Raw genomic sequence first — 22,097 nt, 5'->3', positions numbered from 1 at the left:
CCCGTTCAATTATCTGATACCATCTCATTTCATTCCTTCATGAGACACACCAATGTGCTTAAGCCAGGAGATTTACATGTATTCAGATTTTCCAGTTTGAGTAGAAATAATTTCCCTCCTTTTCATATAACACTAGCATAGTTGTTCAAATTTTTATTTGAAAACTTTCTCCCTACAAATTTGACCCAGTTTCTGCCACTAAAAGGCTTTAACCCTGCAGTCATATGTACCACTCAAATTGATCCACTCAAAACTAAGGAGCACTTTCTTCACTATCCTAAGGATTTTTCTAAGATAAAGAATATATGACTTTTTTATTCTCTGATTCTTTTTCTTGGGTGACTGGAATACAGTGGTATTTAATTAACACACTGAAAATTAACAATATTATATGAGGTAAAACATGCATATGATTTTCTGGGGATTAAAAGATGGTCATCTTGGAGTAGAAATTGTCTTAGTGCTATAGCTATGACAATTAATTTGACAGAACAATGCAGCTGTAATCAGGCCTTTGGCAATTAGAGTTGTAGCCCCTCTCTAGTAGAAGAGGATAGGAAATATCACAGAAAGCTCAACTGGGATGCCAGACGCTATACTCCTTCCTCTCTCACCTCATTAGCATGCCATCTTGGAAGATTCCAGAGCATATAATTCATGGAAAGAAAAGTGAAAGGGAGCCCCTTGATGGGGTTGCCTTGACATTATTATTAAGGACGAGGTAGAACTTTGAGCTGATACAACTGTTTGTGTGCCCCCCTGTTTCAATAAAGAACCTTTCACAGTACTGTACTAGCGTTTTCAATAAAGACATTAGTTCACTAACTGAAACTTAGTGAAACTGTTACTTGGACCTACCTAGAAGAAATAAGTATTTACATTTCCCTAGGCAAATGAAATTCAATGAAATCCCTCTCTAATGTTGTGTCTTCTGAAACATTCACCTCAGGATGTAACAGCTTCTTAAGTCACCAGTGAAGCATGAAATAATTAAAACTCCAGAGCTCAATATATACTCCATCAAGAAAAGAAGTGGAACATCTAGATCCCTTCTCCCTTACACTTCTCATTAAGTTGTTGGTATGGACTCCCTTGAGTGAAGCCAGAAGCCCAAAGGGAAATTTCAGTTCTTTTCATTTGAGTCATATTAGGTTGATTGAGGTTATGTCCCCATAGACTTGTATATTGAAAACTGTGTTATTTATTGGTGATATTGTGGAAGGAGTTTTAGGAGATGTGGGATTGCTGGAGGAAGTGCATCACTAAGGGCACGTTTGAGAATTGATGTTTTAGATGGTCTATCCTCTGGAGCTTGCCCAATGTGAGAACCCAGTATGTGTTCCACAAGGTCCCACATTCCACCACCTTAGCAGTGATGAGAAATCAAGTTGACTGTACTAAACAGCCCAGTTGCTCAAAAATCTTGGTTATGGGAATGCTAAGGATTTAATCTAGTTCTTCATGCTTGACTGGAAGATTTACTTACTGAATCATCTCCCTAACCCTATCTTACTGATCTAAAGTTTTGACTAGAAATTAAGTTTTATTGAACTGATCCGTGCCAGTAGAAACTTGGACAACTGACCCAAAAGAAACTGTAGTATGTATGAGAAAAATATTAACAGGGATTTTCAGCTATAATTTTAAAGCATGAGAGAGAGAGAGAGAGAGAGAGAGAGAGAGAGAGAGAGAGAGAGAGAGAGAGAGAATTAGAACCTTGGAGATGGAAAATCTAGGAAAGAGGAAAGGAGACAAAGATATATGAGTCACCAACAGAATAGATAAGATAGAACAGAAAATCTTAGGCAAAGAAGATACTATATAAGACATTGACACAACAGTCAAACAAACAAATAAAAAATCCAAAGAGCTCAAAACATTCAAGAAGTCCAGAACACAATAAAAAGACCAAACCTAAGAATAATACATATAGAAAAGATTGAAGATTCCCAACAGAAAGGGTCAGTAAACATCTTAAACAAATTATAGAAGAAAATATTCCTAACCTAAAGAAAGTAATACACATAAGCACTCAAGATTCCTACAGAACACCCAACAGATTGAGCCAAAGAAAAATTCTTCCTGTCGCATAATAATCAAAAAAATAAATGCACAAAACAAAGAAAGGTTATTGAAAATGGTAAGGAAAAAAGGTCAAGTAACATAAAGGCAGACCTATCAGAATTATACCCTACATCTCAACAGAGACTCTAAAAGCCAGAAGATCTTCAGCCAATGCCATACAGACCATAAAGGAACAAAAATGACAGCCCAGGCTACTATATCCAACAAAACTCTCAACTACCATGAGTGGAGAAATCATGATATGCCATAAGAAAACCAAATTTAAACAATATATTTCCATTAATCCAGCACTACAGAGAATAATAGAAGGAAAACTTCAACAGGATGAGACAAACTACATCCAATGAAAAAACAAGAAATTAATATACTTACAACACACCTAAAAGAAGAGAACCACACAAACATAATTCCAACTCAAACAAAAATAACAGGAAGAAACAATCACTAGTCCTTAATATCTCTTAATATCAATGAGTTCTGTTCCCCCAAAAAAATATATAAACTAGCAGACTGATTATGTAAACAGGATCCTGCATTTTGCTGCATACAGGAAACACATATTAGTGACAAAGAAAGATAATATTTCAGAATACAGAGCTAGCAAAAAATTTTCCAAATGGTCACAAGAAACAAATTGGTACAGTGATTATAATATCAAATAAAATTGAATTTCAACCAAAAGTTAAGAAAATAAAATATAAGGAAGGACAATTTATACTCATCACACACACACACACACACACACACACACACACACACACACACACACACACACATGAAAATCTACCTAAAGGAACTCTCAATTTAGTACATATATGACCCAAATTGAAGGACACCCACATTCATAAAAGAAACTTTACTAAGGCTCAAAGCATATCAAATCCCAGACAATAATATTGAGAGACTTTAAAACTCCACTCTCACCAATGGACAGGTCATGGAAACAAAACAATAATAGAGACACAATGAAACTGACAGAAATTATGAGCCAAATGGATTTAATAGATATGTATATAATATTTCATCTTGAAACAAAAAATAAATTACCTGCTTCTCAGCACTTCATGGTTTCTTCTCCAAAATTGAGCATATAATTGGTCACAAAAACAAGCCTCAATAGACACAAGAAGATTAATATAATCTCATGCATCCTATCAGAATACAAAGAACTAAGTCTGGTCTTCTATAAGATAAAACTAAAACAAAAACAAAACTAAACTAAACCGAGAAGAAAAGGAATAGAAATTAAAAAAAGACTTCATACACATGGAAGCTGAACAATAGCCTAGTCAATGAAAACTTGGCCAAGTAAGAAAGAAAGAAAGAAATTAAAGATGCTTTAGAATTCAATGAAAATGAAGGCACAGCACATCCAAATTATGGGACACAAAGAAAGCCGTACTAATAGGAAAACTCCTGTCCTATCTCTGTATGCTTTTATAAAGATACTGGAGAGATAATACACTAGCAGCTTACCAGCACATCTTAAAGCTCTGGAAATGGAGCAAATACAACCAAGAGAAGTAGACAGCAGGAAATAATCAAACTCAAGTCTAAACTCAAACAAATAGGAATAAAAAGAAACTATACAAAAAAATCAAAAAAGTAAGAACTGTTTCTTTGAAATATCAACAAGATATATAAACCCTTAGCCACCTAAACTAGAGAGCACAGAGACAGTATGTAAGTTAATGAAATCAGAAATAAAAAGGGAAACCTAACAACAGAAACCAAAATAATTATAAAAAATTCTATCATACCCTACTACCAAACCTATACTCAAAAAATTGGAAAATCTAATTGAAATGAATTAAAATTCTCCCAATCAATAAGAGCCCAAGACCAGATGATTTTAGTGGAGAATTCTACCAGAATGTGAAGAATCACTTAACATCAAGACTTCTTAAACTATTCAACACAATAGAAACAGAAGGAACACTACTCAATTCATTATATGAAGCCACATGCATTGTTTATGTCTAAACCACACCAAGATCCAACAAAGAGAGAGAATTTCAGACCAATTCCCCTAATGAATACTGATACAAGAATACTCAATAAAATTCTTGCCAACAGAATCAACAAACACACCAAAATTTTCATTCACCATGATGAAGTGGGCTTCATTCCAGGGATGTAGGCATAGTTGAATATATGAAAATTCTTCAACATTATCTATATAAATAAACTCAAAGCAAAAAAATAACGATCATCTTATTAGATGCTGAAAAATCCTTAGCCAAAACACAGCATCCATTCATGTTAAAAGTACTGAACAGATCAAAAATTAAAGGTCCATAGCTGAACATACTAAAAGCAATATATAGCAAACCAATAGCCAACATCAACCTAAATTGAGAGAAACTAAACTATCCCACTAAAATCAGGAACAAGAAAAGGCTATGCATTCCCTCCCTATCTATTCAATATAATACCTAAACTTCTAGCCAGAGCGATTAGACAACAAAAGAAGATCAAAGTATATAATTGAAAAGAAGAAAATAAAGATATTACTATTTGAGGATCTGATAGTATACATAATCGACCCAAAAAAATTCTACCAGAAAAGTCCAACAGCTGAAAAAAAATTCAGCAAAGTATCTGGAGTTAAAATGAACTCAGAAAATTTCAGTAGCCTTATTATATTCAAAGGATAAATGGTCCGAGAAAGTAGTTAGTGAAATGACTCCCTTTACAATAGTCACAAATAATATAAAATATATTGGCGTAACTCTAACCAGGAAATTAAAAACTCTATATGACAAGAATTTCAAGATTCTGAGTAAAGAAACCAAAGATCTGAAAAGATGGAATGCCCATGGAATGTTCATGGATTGGCAGGATTAATATAGTAAAAATTGCCATCTTAAAGCAATCTACTGATTTAATATAATCCCCATCAAAATCCCAACTCAATTCTTCACAGAGATAGAACCAACAATTTTCAAATTCATCTAAAATAACTAAAAATTCAGGGCAGTGAAAGCTGGTCTCAACAATTAAAGAACTTCTGGAAAAATCACAATCTCTGAACTCAAGCTGTAGTACAGAGCAATAGTGAAAAAAATCACATGGTATTCATACAGAGACCAACAGGTAGATAAATGTAATATAATTGAAGACCCAGAATTAAACTCCCATGCTTATGTTCACCTGAGATTTTACAAAGAAGACAAACCATCCGTGGTAAAAGACAGCATGTTCAAAAAATGGTTTTGGCTCAAGTGATGAGCCAAAGGCATGTAGAAGAGTGCAAATTGATCCATTCTTATCTCCATGTACAAAGCTCAAGTACAAGTGAATAAAGGAGCTCCACATTAAACCAGATATACTGAATCTAATAGAAGAGAAAGTTGGAAAGAGCTTCAAACACATTGTCACAGGTAAAAATTTCCTGTACTAAACACCAATGGCCCAGACTCTAAGATTGACAATTCACAAATGGGGCCTCATCAAATTGAAAAACTTCTACAAGACAAAGGACACTGTCAGTGGGACAAAAAGGCAATCCTCATATTGAGAAATGATCATTACCAACTTTATATTTAATATAGGGCTGATATCTAAAATATATAAAGAATTCAAGAAGTTACGCTTCAGAAAACCAATTACCCTATTTAAAAAATGGGCTACTGTGTTAAGCAAAGAATTTTCAATTGAGGAAAAATGAATGACTGAGAAGATCTTAAAAAAATGTTTATCATCCTTAATAATCAGGAAAGTAGAATTCAAAATGTCTGTAAGATTCAACCTCGCATTAAACTTCAGTTGACAGCAAGAGCTGCTGAGGATGTGGAGAAAGAGGAACACTCCTACATTGCTGATGGAACTGTAATCTGTTAAATCAATATGTCAGTTCCTCCGAAAATTGGCAATAGTTCTACCTGAAGACCCAGCTATAAGAACAACTGGGCAAATACCCAAAAGATGCTACAATATATAACAAGGACACCTGCTCCGCTATGTTCATAGCAGCCTTACTAATAATAGCCAGAAGCTGGAAAGAGCTCTGATGTCCTTCATGAGAGAAATAGATACAGAAAATGTGGTACTTTTACAAAATGGTGTAACATCCAGCTATTAAAAACAGTGACTTCATAAAATTCACAGGCAAATAAATGGAACTAGAAAATATCCCGAGGGAGGTAACTTAGTCACAAAAGAGCAAATAGAATAGTACTCACTGATAAGTGAACATGAGACACAGAGCTTGGGACGCCCATGACACAACTCATGTACCACATGTAGTGTTAAGCTACATAAGGAACTAGGACTAAAGAGTGGATGCTTCAGTCCCACTTAGAAGTAGGAAGACAATAATCAAGGGAAGTAGAGGACGGGAGGGTCTTGGGAAAAAGAGAGGAGGGGGAAAGAGAGTCAGAGTCATATATGGGAAGAGATGGAGAAGATGCACAGTATGTCACAAATTAGAGAGAGATGTGTAGATATGGGAGATGGAAAACTGTGTAGCAACCATAAAGTCCCAGATCCCAGGAAAACAAGAGACTTCTGGGATATTATGGTGATGACATTGGCTGAAATACTCCAGAAAGGGGAGGGAGAACCTATTGAAACCATATCCAGAGGTTAGTAACAGCCCTCCAGCTGAGGCATGGGGTCATCCATCTATATCCTAAATTTTAACCCAGAATTGCTCCAATCGAAAAAATTACAGGGACAAAGAGGGGAGCAGAGACTGAAGGAAAGGCCATCCAGACTCCCCCACCTGCGGATCCTACAGACACCAAACCCAGACAATGTTGCTGAGGCCTAGAAGTGCTTTAGGATAGAAACCTGACATAGCTCTCTCCCGAGTGGCTCTGCCAGATCCTGATCAATACAGATGTGAATGCTCAAAGCTAACCATCAATCTGATCACAGGGACCCCAATGGAGGAGTAAGGGGAAGGACTGAAGGAGTTGAAGGGGCCTCATCTGGCATCAATTTGAGGGGAGTCCCACGGTCTTGTGAAGGCTTGATGCCCCAGTGTAGAGGAATTGTAGGGCAGTGAGATGGGAGAGGGAGTGAGGATGGGTGGGTGAGCACCCTAATAAAGCAGGATAAGAGGCGATGGGAGAGGGGGTTTGCAGAGGGGATATTGAAAATGGGGATAACATTTGAAATGTAAATAGATAAAATATCTAATAAATCAATCTGGGAAGGTGGAATTTGAAAATTGTATTCTAGCCTGTATAAACAAGGATAAGCATGTGGACACTCACAAACACTGCAACATCTAAACACACACAAACACACACACACACAAACACACACACACACACACACACAAATGCAAATGTTGGAACACACACAGGAGGGCCGTGGAAAGAAAAATAATAACTGACTAAATGGCCAAGCTCATGTAACACTGCATTCCTTGCTTAAATGAAAGGTTCAGAATACAAGGAGGTGTTGGCACAAATGTCAGTATTACTCATCAACATACAAAAGAAGACTTGTTGTATTTTTCTATATGAGTGTTTTGCTCTTATATTTGTGAACCTTGTGTATGCAGTGCTCATAGAGGCCTTAATTCAGCATTAGATCTTTTGGAATTAAGGACCATTCTCCAATAACATATGGGTGCTGAGAAAGAACTATAGGTCTTGTGGATGAACAGCCATTACTCTTATTCCTGAGCTCTTTCTCAGGCTCCCAAGTACCCTCTTTCCTTTTTAAATGACATCCTAATCCTCATTGAATTTGGTGTGTGTGCGTGCGTGTGTGTGTTTATCTGTCTTGCACCAATTCTGAACATCAGTTAATATTTCTTACCCCAATAGGGAAACTGAAGTTCTCCTTACCATTCACCTATGTCAGCATCACAATTGCAAAAAGATCGAATGTCCAGGCAGTTCTCCTTGTGGACACATCTGCACTGTTGAACTCTAGGAACAGAACCTTCCCAGTAGTTGTGCCTTTTATTGGATCTTCCAATCCACCAGGTGAATGGGGCTCCATCTGAAAAACAAGATGTTTCATAAATCAGGAGTGTAAAGTGAAAGGTTACAGAGGAACTTACAGTTTTTTCTCTTTGTTGTGTGTGTGTGTGTGTGTGTGTGTGTGTGTGCATGCACACACGTATACATGTAAATATCTCTTCCTCTCCCCGACACACTTTTTCATATTTTGTGGATTTCATTTTCACTTTTCTTCTTTATCACTTTCAATTCTACATATGATTTTACATATATATGTATATGTATATGCATATGTATATGTATATGTATACACATGTGCAGGGATATATGTACACATGTACAGGGACATATATAAAATGTAAAAGATATGTTTTATTAGAAGAGCATGTTTAAAGTCTGGTGGATAACCTATTAAGAGCTTAAGAGCCATAAACTGATAACTGATTAGTCAATATCACAAATTATTTAGTTGAATCATCTTAAAAAATTAAAGCCATATTTTATTTTCATGAGTAGCAATGCAAACACTACACTTTAAATAATGCTTAATAGAATAATCTAATGCAGAGTAAATAGAACTTTTCAGTTATAAAATCCTTCCCTTCAAAAGAATTTTATTTATTTGTAATTTAATTAATTAATTAATTAATTAATTAACATCCCAAATGTTGAGCCCCTCCTGCTTGCCCCGCATAGATTCCCTTCTCTTATCCCCCTTTCCTTCTTCTCTGAGAGGGCGGGGTCCTACCAGGGTATCCCTCCACATTGATATATTAAGTCTCTGTTAGATTAGGTATACCCTCCCCAAGGCAGCCCTTTTGGGTAATGGATACATGGATACCACAGTCATGCAACAGCTTTAGGGGGAGCCTATTCTCCAGTTGTTGGGGAACCAGATGAAGACTGAAATGCATATCTGCTACATATGGCTCAGGGGCTGAATTCCAATCCTTAAATGTTTTTTGTGTTGGTGGCTCCACAACTCATAGCTCCCAGGAGACCAAGTTAGTTGATTCTCTTAGTGCTCCTGTGATCTTCATATTCCTTTCATTTCCTTCAATTTCTTTCCCCTAACTCTTCCATTAAAGTCCCAAACCTCCATCCAATGTTTGTCTGTGGGTGTTTGCATCTGTTTCAGATAGCTGCTGGGTAGTCTCTCAGATACCAATTATGATAATCTCCTGTTTGCAAACATAATAGAGTGTGATTAATACTGATAGAAATTGGTATTTGACCATTGGATGGGATTCAAGTTGGGCTGGTTATTTGTTGCCTATTCCTTCCATTTCTACTCTGTCTTTGTCCCTGTATTTCTTTTAGGCAGAACAATTTTTGGGATGAAAGATTTGTGAGTGGTTTAGTATTCTTATCCCTCCATCGGAAGTTGTTCCTGGCTACAGGAGGCGGCCTCTTCAGTTTCCATGTTCCAATTATTAGATATCTCAGCTAAGGTCACAAGCAATGACTCCTGGGAATCTCTCCCATTCCAGGTTTCTGGAACTTCCTAGAGATTCCCCCACACCCCATCTCCACCAATTATAGATTTCCACTCATTCCTATAGCAATCCAGGTTTCTCCCCTGAATCCCTCTACAACTGATTCTGCCTTCCCATCTCCCCTCACTTCCTTCCCTCGCCCAACTTCTACAACTATTTTGTTCCATATTCTAAATATGATTGAAATAACCTTGCTTGGACCTTCCTTCTTCTGTAACTCCTTCGGGTCTATAGAGTAAAGTATAGACATCCTGTATTTTATGGCTAATATCTACTTATCAGTGAGTACATATCATGCATATCATTTTGGGTCTGGATTACCTCACCCGGGATGATATTCTAAAGATCCATCTATTTGAAAGAAAATTTTATGATGACCTTGCTTTTAATAGCTGAATAATATTCCATTGTGTAAATTAACCACCATTTCTGCATCCATTCTTCAGTTGAGGGACATCAGTGTTGTTTATGGTTTATGGCAATCACGAACAAGATTGTTTTAAACATATTGGAACATGTGCCCTTGTATGGTGGAGCATCTTTTGGGTATGTATCCATGAGCAGTATACCTGTGTCTTCAGGTAGAACTATTTCCAATTTTCTGAGAGCTGCCAGATTGATTTCTGGGAAGGTTGTAGAAGTTTGAAATCTCACCAGCAATGGAGCAATGTCCCTCTTCTTCCACACCTTACCAGCATGTGCTGTCATTTTAGGTTTTGATCTCAGTCTTACTGGTTGATGTAAGCTAGAATCTCAGGATCATTTTGATTTTCATTTCCATAATGACTAAGGATGTTGAAAATTTCTTTAAGTGCTTCTGGGCCATGCAAGTTTCCTCAGTTGAGAATTATTTAGCTCTGTACCCTATTTTTATTGGACTTTTTATTTATTTAGATTTCAAATTTATATCCTTTCCTGGTTTCCCCTCTGGAAACGCATAATCACACCTTCTTTTCCCTCTGCTCCTCTGAGGGTACTCCCCCCAAACAACCCACCCATCCACTGCCACCTCCACACCCTGGCCTTCCCTTACACTGTGGTGTAGGGAGCTGTATTTGATTTGGGCCTGGCCGCTTTTTGACCACATGGCTCTAAGTGGCTAGGTGAGTCTGGGCTGTTTGGCAACAAATATTCACCCCTAAGATGACTGCCATAAGTCTTAAGATTGTTGGACAAAAGCCTCTCCCATGAATTTACAGCACAGGAAGATAACATTCAAGGGATGCCTCAGCTCGATCAGATACCAGTTATCTCCTGAGTGTAACGTTCACCACAATAAATGAGACCTAGACCACAGAACTTTTGCTTGGTCTCCTTCTTCTCTTCACCCCCATTTGGCACACAGTTAGAAAGCCTCTTCAGGACCCTGAATAACTGGGTACCCACTGGCGGGGACAAGTGGCATCTGAACAGGGACCCTGAAGCACGGCCAACTACAGGACAACAGAGACAAGAGAGCTGCAGCAGGAATTGAGGACTCTTCAGGCCGTATTGGTCGTGCGTTTCTGGAGAGGGAGGGAAGGACCAGTCGAATAATTGTTGTCCGATTGTCATGGGGAAGGTATTGTCTAGGAGGCTAGTTTCATAGGAGAGATCAAGCGCTCACTCAGGGAGAGAGGATTAAGAGTTAAGAAAAAGGATTTTTTCAAGTTCTTTTGTTTTATTGATGAAAAGTGTCCCTGATTAATTTTAAACAGTGTAGGGCTGAGGGTGACAAGCGTGCAGGACTGCTAGCAAGCAAGCTGCAGGCTGCGCGTGGGCAACAGCACAGCTCAGGCCAAGTCAGCATAAGAGGAGTTTCAAGGTGAGGAAGCCAGCATGGAAACAGGGACGTATTGGGGTAAGATGGGCTAGAAAAGGCCTTGATGATTTGGGTTAGCTTAAGTAAAACTTGTAATAAAAAAGGGACAAGGTAATAGTAAAGTGTTTTTGTATATACCTTCTTTTGGAGTTATGTTTTAGTCTTTGGACCCTGATTAGAGATAGTTTACGCCCTAGACATGAGAGAGAATGGGTTTGGAAAAAACAGTCCTCCCGGACTCTCCGCGGATGCTTTGGAGAAAGAGAAAAACTTTCAGAGCTCTCCTGGGATTAGAAGAAAGGCAGGAGATGCCCTGCCTCTCTGCTGGCTCCTATTGGAGAAATGCTTATTTCTGGTTATGGGTTCCATAGGTAGGATATGTGGGTCCCTGTGGTGGGACACCATCTAGTTTTTTTCCTCTATGTCTATTGTCTCTCCTTGGTGCACCAACCTCTCCATGTCTGTCAGTTTATGTCTGTGGTTTTTGTTTCTCGTTGTTTAAATGTTTTATGTTTCATGTTCAAGAGAAAAAATGGTAAAAACTTTATCTGCCGGTCATGCACACCTTGATTTGGTTTTAATTTGTTTCAGAAAAAGGGAACAAATGAATAAAAAAAACAGTTTCAATTGGTCTTTGGAGCCCTGTATCTATAGCTAGGAGCCTAGGTCAGCTGGAAAAGCTACCCAGGGGCGGAGCGTCTACAGGAGCTGATCTTAAAAGCGCCAGCAGCCCTTCAGCTTCTATGGTACCGAGATGATAGCAGTTTCTCTTAGAAAAATTCCTGACTTATTATTAGACTTAGCAGGTGACAAGGTGCTTCTCTTAAAATCACAGCTAGAAAAGTAAAAATGGTGTTTGGTCTAAATATGAAAGATATGTGTAGCCACTTCAATTTTGTTTCTGTATAAATATGCTCTACGTGCCTTGGTTATGGACTATTGGCTTTTAAATTATTGGATATGGTTAAAAAAAAGGGGGGGTGTAACATTGGTAACAGAAAGTTGACATAAAACTGGTAATTTGGATAAAGTCATCCTTGACAACATGTGGCATGAGCCGACCTAGGGAAACAGATCTAAATTGAGATAATATTTTTATGGAACTCTTATCCTAGAAACCAGGCTTCTAAAAGAATTAGGGCAATGTCTCTTTGTTGAGGTATAGGAGACCGCAACATCGTCCTTCTCATGTAGGAATTGGCAGTCAAACTTTGTACCATGAAGGATAGACTCTGTGTTTTGGAGACTAGATTGTTTGTTGAAGGTTGAGTTTTGCTTTCTAAAGTCGTGGTTTGCTCTGAAGTTACTGTATTTTGATGCTTATTCCACTGCAGCAAGGACAGCTGCCTAGTCACGTGCTCAGAATTCAGGTGACTTTCCAAAGTTTTGGTTGTGCTCTGGTGTTACAAGGAGAACTTGAGGACTGTGATTAAGGATTGCCAGTGTTACACTGACTAACTCAAACTTATTTGTAATTAAGAAAAAATCAAACAGGTAGAGATTGTTACAGGATTTATGAAGGATTGATGAGGTTTTAGAACTTGTGAGAGTATTACAGCCTGTTTGCTTACTCCAACTGCCATTTCAAGATAGATTTAGAGGATTGATTTTATGCAGTTTGTTTATGTCCTGGCAATTGTGAGTTTTCATTTCGTGAGCTTGCTTATAAATGTAGAGAGCCCATGAAGAGATATCACTAAAAATTTTACAAAAGAATGGCTAATAGCCTTATATTATGTAATTTTGTTGCTTCTTCAATGTAAGAAGTTAAAACTTTAAATCTTTCAGTATATATGGAAATTTTTACTACAAACCTTTGCTCTCAAAATGAGCTTTAATATTTGGGGAGTAGTTGTTGCACTACTCCAGAAAAGAATATTTGAAACTAATTTTAAGCTTCTAAGGATATGTTAATTGGCTAAGTACCTTACCTTACCAGAGGACTTAGGCCTTTGTTTGTCATCCTCATTGGAGATAAAGCTACAGTTGTGTTAATACAGAATTTTAGGCTAGAGTCTTAAAAATATTTTAACCCTTAAATTTTACAATTAGTTAATGCTTTATTGGAGACAAGTTTTCTACATGAAATCAGTGAGTGATGATTTCAGTGTGAATGTCTGACAACTCACTGTCCTTTCAGTACTCTGCAAAACCATAGATTCACACCCAGCTCTTTGGAAATGGTAATGGAGTTGATAACACACCCTCATGGAAAGAGGAAGACTCCATTTGCTCACTCTCAACTCCCAGCCTCACCCTGCCAACTCAAAGATTTCTAAATAAGGCTAAATCTGGACCTTGTTTACAGGATTCGGCATTTCTAATTAATATTTATGTTTAGGTAAATAAAGCTGGTGAGGTGCTGGAAAGATGTCTTAGTGGTTAAGAGCACTAAATACTGTTCCTTTATAGTCTATTTAAGAACTCAAACTGGATTGCCTGGACCCCTTAGCAAGAGAGGACAATGATACCAGGCAGATTATAGGCCTTACATAGGAACACTTAGTCAAAAAATCTCATTCTTTATATCACCAACACAATAATGCTGGAGACAATAATTTGATATAAAACTCAATTTATAAATACAAGTGCTCAGTGTCCTCAATTTAATTCTCGAGGACTTATCTTAATAAATAATATCTTAATAATATCTTAATAAATTAAAAAAGGGGAGTATCCCTATATGCTAAATAATGCTCCGTTTATTTCAATATTAAAATTTGGATGCCAAGGAACACTCTGAGTGTTTATGGCACCCTACAACTAGGCATACTTCTGCCTAGGTGAAATAGAAAGATCCACATATTGTCATGATCCTGTCCAGCTATTTTTATGGGGAAGAGGAAATCTTTGTGTTTTTTTTTTTTCTACAGGATGCTGCAGGAGTATGCCAGCTTCCTGAGTGGCTGGTGAGACATGCTGATCCTGGGAGCATGAGGATTCAGCTCTCCTGGTTCGGGTCCCTTGAGTTATTCCTTGGAGGAAGATGGAGACTTTTTAAGATTTACCCTCACCGAGGTATCCAGGGTGGAAAGTTGTATTTTGGGAGAACATGGCTCCCTCCTCACCAGCTGTTAGAAATATACAACCATACCTTGGTTGTTAACAAACAACATGGGTACCTACTCGCCCCAAACCATACTTATCTGGCATGTTCATCAGGGCTGACAACCTATGTAATAATATCTGAGTCCTTGCAGCAGCACGATTAGTGTGTATTGGTACAACTACTCCCAAGTCTCAGCATTCATAAACCAACAACGCTATCATTTACTCAGCACTGCAATTGACCAGGACCTAGCTGAACTGAGAGAGGGCCTAGCCAATTTAAATGATTCTGTTGCCTCCCTTTCAGAAGTAGTACTGCAAAATAGAAGAGGGCTTGATTTGCTCTTCCTACAACAAGGAGAACTTTGTGCAGCCTTAAAAGAGGAATGCTGTGTTTATGTAGATAAGACTGGACTTGTAGAAGACAGTCTAAGAAGAGTGAGAGATAGCCTGGAAAAAAGAAAAAGGGAGCGAGAACAACATGAGTCCTGGTATAAAAACTGGTTTTCTACATCCCCATGGCTCTCTACCCTGTTGTCTTGAATTTTGGGACTCCTTGTGGGCCTACTTTTGTTGATTTCCTTTGGTCCTTGGGCCTTTTAGTGACTTACAGGCTTTATTAAATCACAAACAGATTCTGCTTTGCCTAGAAATTTTGTTTCAGTACATTATCATCGCTTGGAGACCGGAACAACTAAGAAGAACCAGAGAGACCACGAACAAGATGAGGTGCCCACTACTTATTGGGAGAGGCTCAACTTCCACAATGTACAAAATTAATGCCATCTGGCCCCTGCTCTTACATAAGAGGAATGAGAAGATGGCCCAATATAGCTATACTCAGCGATGGGAAACTTCCTCTGACCCTTGACCAATCTAAGACATGGAACCTTGAGGGCGATAAGGTGATCCTATGACAGATAAGGCTGGGGTTCGAGAGGTTGATCCTAAGACAGAGGCGGCTACACCCTGTTTAAATGTACGGGCCGGTCAAATGCTCCTCTGCCCAGTTTCTCCCCCGAAAAACACACGTATAGCCCAGAACACTGTATTACAGCATAAGTTCATTCCTAGCCATTGGGGTGCGGTCCTAACTGCAAGAGTGGCTTGCCATGGCTGAGCTGCACACTCTGTGAGGCATGTCTGATTTCTCTCAGACCACTAATTGCACCTAATGGTCTTTTATAAAAGAAAAACTGGGGAGATGTAGGGAGCCGTATTGGATTTGGGCCTGGGCGCTTTTTGACTGAATGGCTCAAAGTGGCTAGGTGACTCTGTGCTGTTTGGCCACAGATAGTCACCACTAAGATGACTGCCATAAGTCTTAAGATTGTTGGACAAAAGCCTCTCCCATGAATTTACATCACAGGAAGATAACATACAAGAAATGCCTCAGCTCGATCAAATACCAGTTATCCCCTGAATGTAACATTCATCCAAATAAACGAGACCTTGACAACAGTGTGGCATAGAGCCATTCCAGCGCCTAAGACCTCTCTTCCCATAGATGTCTGACAAAGCAATCCTCTGCTGGAGCCCTGGAGCCCTTCATGTGTACTCTATGCTTGGTGGTTTTGTCCCTGGGAGCTCTGGGGTGGGAAGTTTGTTTGGTTGATGTTGTTCTTCCTATAGGTTGTAAAACCCTTCAGCTCCCTCAGTCTTTTCTCTAACTCCTCCATTAGGGATTCTGTGTTCAGTCGAGTGGTTGGCAGTATATGACTCTGTATTTTTCAGGCTCTGGCAGAGCCTCTCAGGAGACATCGGTTTGAGGATCCTGCCAGCAAGCACTTCTTGGCATCAGCAATAGTGTCTGGGTTTGGTGACTGTATATGGGATGGATCCCCAGGTGAGGCAGTCTCTGGATGACTTTTTCTTCATTCTGTGTACTATATTTTTATTTTCTCAGTATTTCCTTCCTTGAGTATTTTGTTCCATTTCATGAGAAGAATGGAAACATCCACGTTTTGGTCTTCCTTCTTCTTGAGCTTCATGTGGTTTGTGAATTTTATCATGGATATACCAAGCTTTTGAGCTATTTATCAGTGAGTGCAAACCGAGTATGCAGGGGATGGAGGAGTAGAAAAGATTAATGCCACTACCACTCAAAGCAAATAAAAGAAGTCTTTTTGATGAGGTCATTTAAAGATGGACCAGTTAAGACTTTCTAGAACACACAACTTAAATAGAAAGGAGGCATGTAAGGATAAAACTAAAGTTGTTCATTTTGAATTAAGTTTTTGCAAGAAAAAGGAGTAACTTTTTGAAATGGTTATCCCAGAAGAGTTGTGACAAAAAACACAAAGATGGAATGACTTGATCAAGTCACATGACTAGAATCAGATCTGGGCTGAAGGTCCTGACTATCAAGCCTTTCTAAGTTGTGCTTTTACACTAATACTCACCCACCTCCTCCTAGGCTCATAAACTTTAATAAATCAGAAATATTGAAAATTGTATACTCACAGATAAAAGTTGTTCATTAGAGTTTGATAATAATAAAAATTTAGTATGGGAAAAACATTTTCCTTTATGACATGAGATATTTTTATTTCTTTATTATTTAATCTTTCTACTTATTAACAGGTGGTTTTGTGTGTGTGTGAGTGTGTGTGAGTGTGTGTGTGTATGTGTGTGTGTGTGTGTTCATGTGGTGTTTTCTATATGGGGTGTGCAACAGAGAGGGTGTCAACCTGCCACTTTATATGTGGGAAGGTCAGAAGATACCCCTACATAGTCTTACATCTTGTTTGAGACATGGTTTATTACTATTTGCTACTGTGTATCGCAGGGTACATGGCCTGAAGTTTCCTAAAATACTCTGATTGAACCCTATCATCTTGCTACAAGAACAGTTGGTTCACACATATATGCTACAATGTGTGGTTTGACATGTTTTATAGAAATCTAAGCTCAGGTCAGGTCTTTACTTGTGTGACAAATACTTTACCAGCTGAGCCATCTTCCATCTCCCTGTGCCTTAGACAAAATTTCTCATGTGACCAACTTTTTAGTGCTGGTTGACAAATGCATAATTGAGAAGCGCTTCAAACCTCTATCAAAGTGTAATGTGAGATGGAAAAACCTTCAGTAATCCAAGCAACAGGGACAGCTGATGATGACAAAAGTTTATCTGTGCTGAGTGATAGAATAACATATAACAAATGCTGAAGGATTCAGACAGCCAAAAGCTCTGATATCTGAGCACCACAAGAGAGACTGCATTTTGCTTTAGATCCAGGATCCAAAGCCAAGGAGTACAAGTTTGTTAAAACTCCATTCTTTCACAGCATTTAACCTGCTCCAGGCAATTTTCAGCAATGATGGATCTTATTTCACTGAAAACTCAAAACAACACTTTAAGGCAAATACTTTAATCCCCATTTTGCAGATGGGTAAAGGAGATACAGACACAGGTAAAATCGTCAACTTTCGGAAGATTAGAATCTAAAGAATAACCTAGTTCACATCACTGCAGCCACCTTAAAAGGTTTCTCAGTTATAATGATGAACTTGTCAGACCCCACCATTGCTTTAGTCAAAAAACGATGTTATCCCCAGATCTCACACACTTTAAATCATTCAGATATATAGGTTTCTCATAAAGTGAGCAAGGTTTTTTTTTTTTTTTTTTTTTTTTGGTTTTGGTGTGTGTTTGTGTGTGTGTGTGTGTGTGTGTGTGTATGTGTGTGTGTGTGTTTGTGTGTGTGTGTTTGTGTGTATGTGTGTGTGTGTTTGTGTGTGTGTGTGTTTCTGTGTGTGTGTGTTTGTGTGTGTGTGTGTGTTTGTGTGTGTGTATGGTGTCTGTGCAGGGGAATGCCTGTTAATATGCATGTGGGTGTTGGTGTGTACCAATGTATGAAAGTCAGAGGACAACTTGCAGAAATACTTTCTGTACTTTTACTTTTGTGGATCCCAGAGATCGCAGTTAGATCAACACAGTGGTCAGCCCTCTAACTCTTAAGCTATCTCACCAAACCTTTAAGTATATTTTATAAGAAACTGGTACTAGATCCTGCGGCTTCTAACCCTGTAAAGCCTCATGTCCCTTACATAAAATGGCAAAGAATTATTACAAAGTCCTGCCATCCTCTTCTGAAATTCAACTCATCTCCAGATAATTTCTAATGTGCAATGCAAATATAAATGTAAACAGCCATCATAAAACAGTTTGGGGAATTAACAAACATATAAAGCCCAAATATATTCTCCTTTGATAATTCAAATCATCTCCGGATTATTTATAATATGCAATACAGATAAAAATGTAAATAGCCATCATGAAATAATTTGTGGAATTACTCATATTTTAAATTCCAAGCATATTTAATACCTATACATTTATACATATAATTTTGATAGATAATTGTTTCACTTGGATTTAGAATGTGTAACTAGGAGGTAGATGGCATATAATAAGTGATTCATCTTTCTCTATGCAATCTTCTGCTTATTCCCCTAAGGAACATTAGAAGATCCACAGCCCTTATGATGGCCTGCCAGACCTTATAGTAGTCATTCTCAACCTGTGGGTCACAGTAACTATAGGTGTCAAAGAACCCTTTCACAGTATTCCAGGTATTCTGCTATCAGGTATTTACATTACAATTCATAATTGTAGAAAATATATACTTATGACAAACATACAGTAGCAACAAAATAATTTTATGACTGAGGGTCACTACAACATGAGGAACTGTGTTTAAGGGTCACAATATTAGGAAAATTGAGAACCATTGCCTATAGATACTTGGCTGTCAAGGGTAACTCAGCATTATTTTTATTTCACACCAGGTTGAACAACAGCCTCCCAGTAGACGGGAAACTTCACAAGTTCTCACACCCTGTCACATATTGTATTCCAACTGGCTACACAATGCGCAATACTTCTTCTGATCTCTACAGTAATTGACTCTGTTGGCTATTTGGATCCTAAAATTAAACTGCATGCCTTTCTTGTTTACTGGACATGAAGAGCTGCAAAACACTTTCTTATGTTTATAATTGTGATTTTTTTCCATGAAGCTATTTGGCAATTTCCATTACTTTTCAATATGTACATTTATGTGTATGTGGGGGAGGGAAGGTTATGTATATGATTGCAAGTGCCAACTGAAGCCAGAAGAATGGATGATATACCTGATATATAATTTGGATATTGGGAAGCAAATTTGGTTACTTCATAAAAGTGTAGTAATGCTCCTTTGTACTTAGTCATATCACAACCTCATGAATCCATGGTTTACTAGTGTTTGTTCATTTGTTTGTTTGTTTTTATGGAGAATTTGTTGGATGTGCCTATTTATCTCATTCCTTACTTCCATACCTCATGCATAACTATTACCCCATAATAGGGTTCTGAAGGGTATGTGGAAATAAATTGTATAATTGTATACAGGATAAGTAACTTGTGGCCAAGAAGACAGCTGTTTGTTTAAGAGTACTTAAAGCTCTTGCAAAATGCCTGTTTTTGATTCCCTTCATCCCCATGTTAGATTATAGCCAACTCTAGTTTCATGGAATCCAATGCCCACTTGAGCTCAGTGAGAATGAGGCACACACAGAATGCACAGACAGACAGACAAAACGCAGAATGCACAGACAGACAGACAGACAGACAAACACTCACAAGCATAACATAAAACAAAATTACTTGAGAAAAAACAGTCAAACACTAAGTAGGGAAAACATCCCAGAATCCCCTACAGATTACAGAAAATACAGAAAACAAAACAAAGATAAAGCAACATCAAAACATTTACTGAACTAAGTTTGTCACTTTATATTGTTGAAGAAGGAAAGGTTTATTTTCACCAATAGTATCAGCATATACAGCCCATTATTTCTGAGCAAGAAGTTATTCAGAGTATCATGGCAGAAAGTTGTGGTGAAGAACAATGTCTTATCTCACTAATGCTACAGTGAGTAGCATAAATAGGACTTTCCAAAAGACAGTTTACATGATTCAAAAGCACAAGTTCAGTGAGATGTTTGCTATGTCCTGCTTTCATCTACCTCATAATAGTCTCTGCACAGCAATCAATTTATCCACAAATAATGCCAAAGGCCCTCAAAATCATCATCTCTTTAGAATTAGATCCAAGAACTGAAGACCTTAAGCACTTGAGTTTTGGCAGGCATAGTTCTTATCCAAAAATCATAACATATATATATATATATATATATATATATATATATATATAGATAGATAGATAGATAGATAGATAGATAGATATAGATATAGATAGATATAGATAGATAGATATATGTATAGATATAGATATATAATGTTTTCAGTTGGGTGTGTGTGTCTAGACAAGAGGTCAATGTAGGGTTGGGTATATTCTTCAATTGTTCTCCATTTTATTTTATAGGACTGAGTCTCTCACTGAGCGCTTCAGCACAGGGTTAAAAGAATATGCTATTGTGTAATATCGTTTTTATATGGGTCTTTGAGGATGGAATTTTTTATCCTTTTGCTTATTAAGAAGAAGTTCACCAAATGAATCATCTTGTCATGCTCACGATTTGCCTTATCTTTCCTGAGATCCAGTCACAAGCTATATAATTACTTTTTAGTAAACAATGCACCAACAATAGTGGGTACAAAAATTTAGGTCACTGAACTGCTTCATAACAATCTTAGACTTTATACTCTATGATGGTTTCACAATAACAAAACCTCATATGCATCCTAAAACATCTGTAATAGTCAAGTCAGTTGGTTGGGAAGTAAAATGCAAAATAATAAGAGCTCTATCATCAAGACTTCAAAATATGATACATGAGAAAAATAAAAATAGCAAGTTCTGATACAAGTCAGGAAGAAATAAATTTGAAGTAGATATTGGACAATATGAAGCAGTCAAGGAGAAAAAAATGATAATATTTAGAAGAGAGTACAGTTTTGGCAAGCATCTAATACCATTTGGATTAAAAATATATATCTCTGGGGCTGGGGATTTAGCTCAGTGGTAGAGCGCTTACCTAGGAAGCGCAAGGCCCTGGGTTCGGTCCCCAGCTCCGAAAAAAAAAAAAAAAGAACCAAAAAAAAATATATATTTCCATTTCTTTCAGTTTTCTAATCAAATATTCAAAATTGCATTTCCATGCCATTAGGATTCAAAAGAAGGCCCACATGTTGCATTTCATTCAATCATTCCAATAATGCTAGAAATTTTCCTCCCCTTATTTTCCATATAAAGCAATGGAAGCATGCAAATGATTAGTAAAGTCTTCTACCTGAAAAAGAATTAAGATGCGAATATAGATTTTATGGTACCGAATGTTAGTAGGATATTTTCTATGTTATGTCAAACTTTGCCTTTAAAGACAGGATAAAAATGACATCATAGTTTCTTAAAGCAATTGTTCTTGAATCAATTATCATACTTTGGCAATGCTACAGATGTCATACTCAGATTTTCCTCAATTATTCTGTTCTATCTACTCATCTGTATTAAAAAATGACAATGAAACAAAGTCACCTACACAGATAAATATTCTAATTAGTATCCTGGTTATTAAAAAATCTAATTTGTCTAAATTTGTATAATAATGATTGATAAATTCATTCTGATATTGAACAAAGAAATTTCAATGTAGGAATTATAAACTATAAATATATGGTTGAGTAATGAATTAGGGTATACAACTAACAATGAATTTTGATCATTTCTACCACAATTCCCTCCCTTTATTTTCTTCTGGAATTATACATTATCTCCAAACTACTTTTTTTTTCAAAAA

At 37.4% G+C, this 22,097-nt stretch overlaps 1 protein-coding gene across 4 annotated transcripts in view; it reads right to left on the bottom strand.

Annotated features, from left to right (window-relative positions):
- Cntnap5c (contactin associated protein-like 5C) overlaps nucleotides 1–22,097 on the bottom strand; it is a 1,032,620-nt gene that overhangs the window by 206,351 nt on the left and 804,172 nt on the right. For all 4 annotated transcript variants that reach the window (XM_039090654.2, NM_001415869.1, NM_001047866.2 and 1 more), the window contains 1 exon segment: nucleotides 7,890–8,046. In XM_039090654.2, coding sequence (XP_038946582.1) covers nucleotides 7,890–8,046 — 157 coding nt within the window.

This window comes from Rattus norvegicus, chromosome 13, assembly GCF_036323735.1.
Source record: "Rattus norvegicus strain BN/NHsdMcwi chromosome 13, GRCr8, whole genome shotgun sequence".
Lineage (NCBI taxonomy): Eukaryota > Metazoa > Chordata > Mammalia > Rodentia > Muridae > Rattus > Rattus norvegicus.
This window is presented reverse-complemented; position numbering and strand designations above follow the sequence as displayed.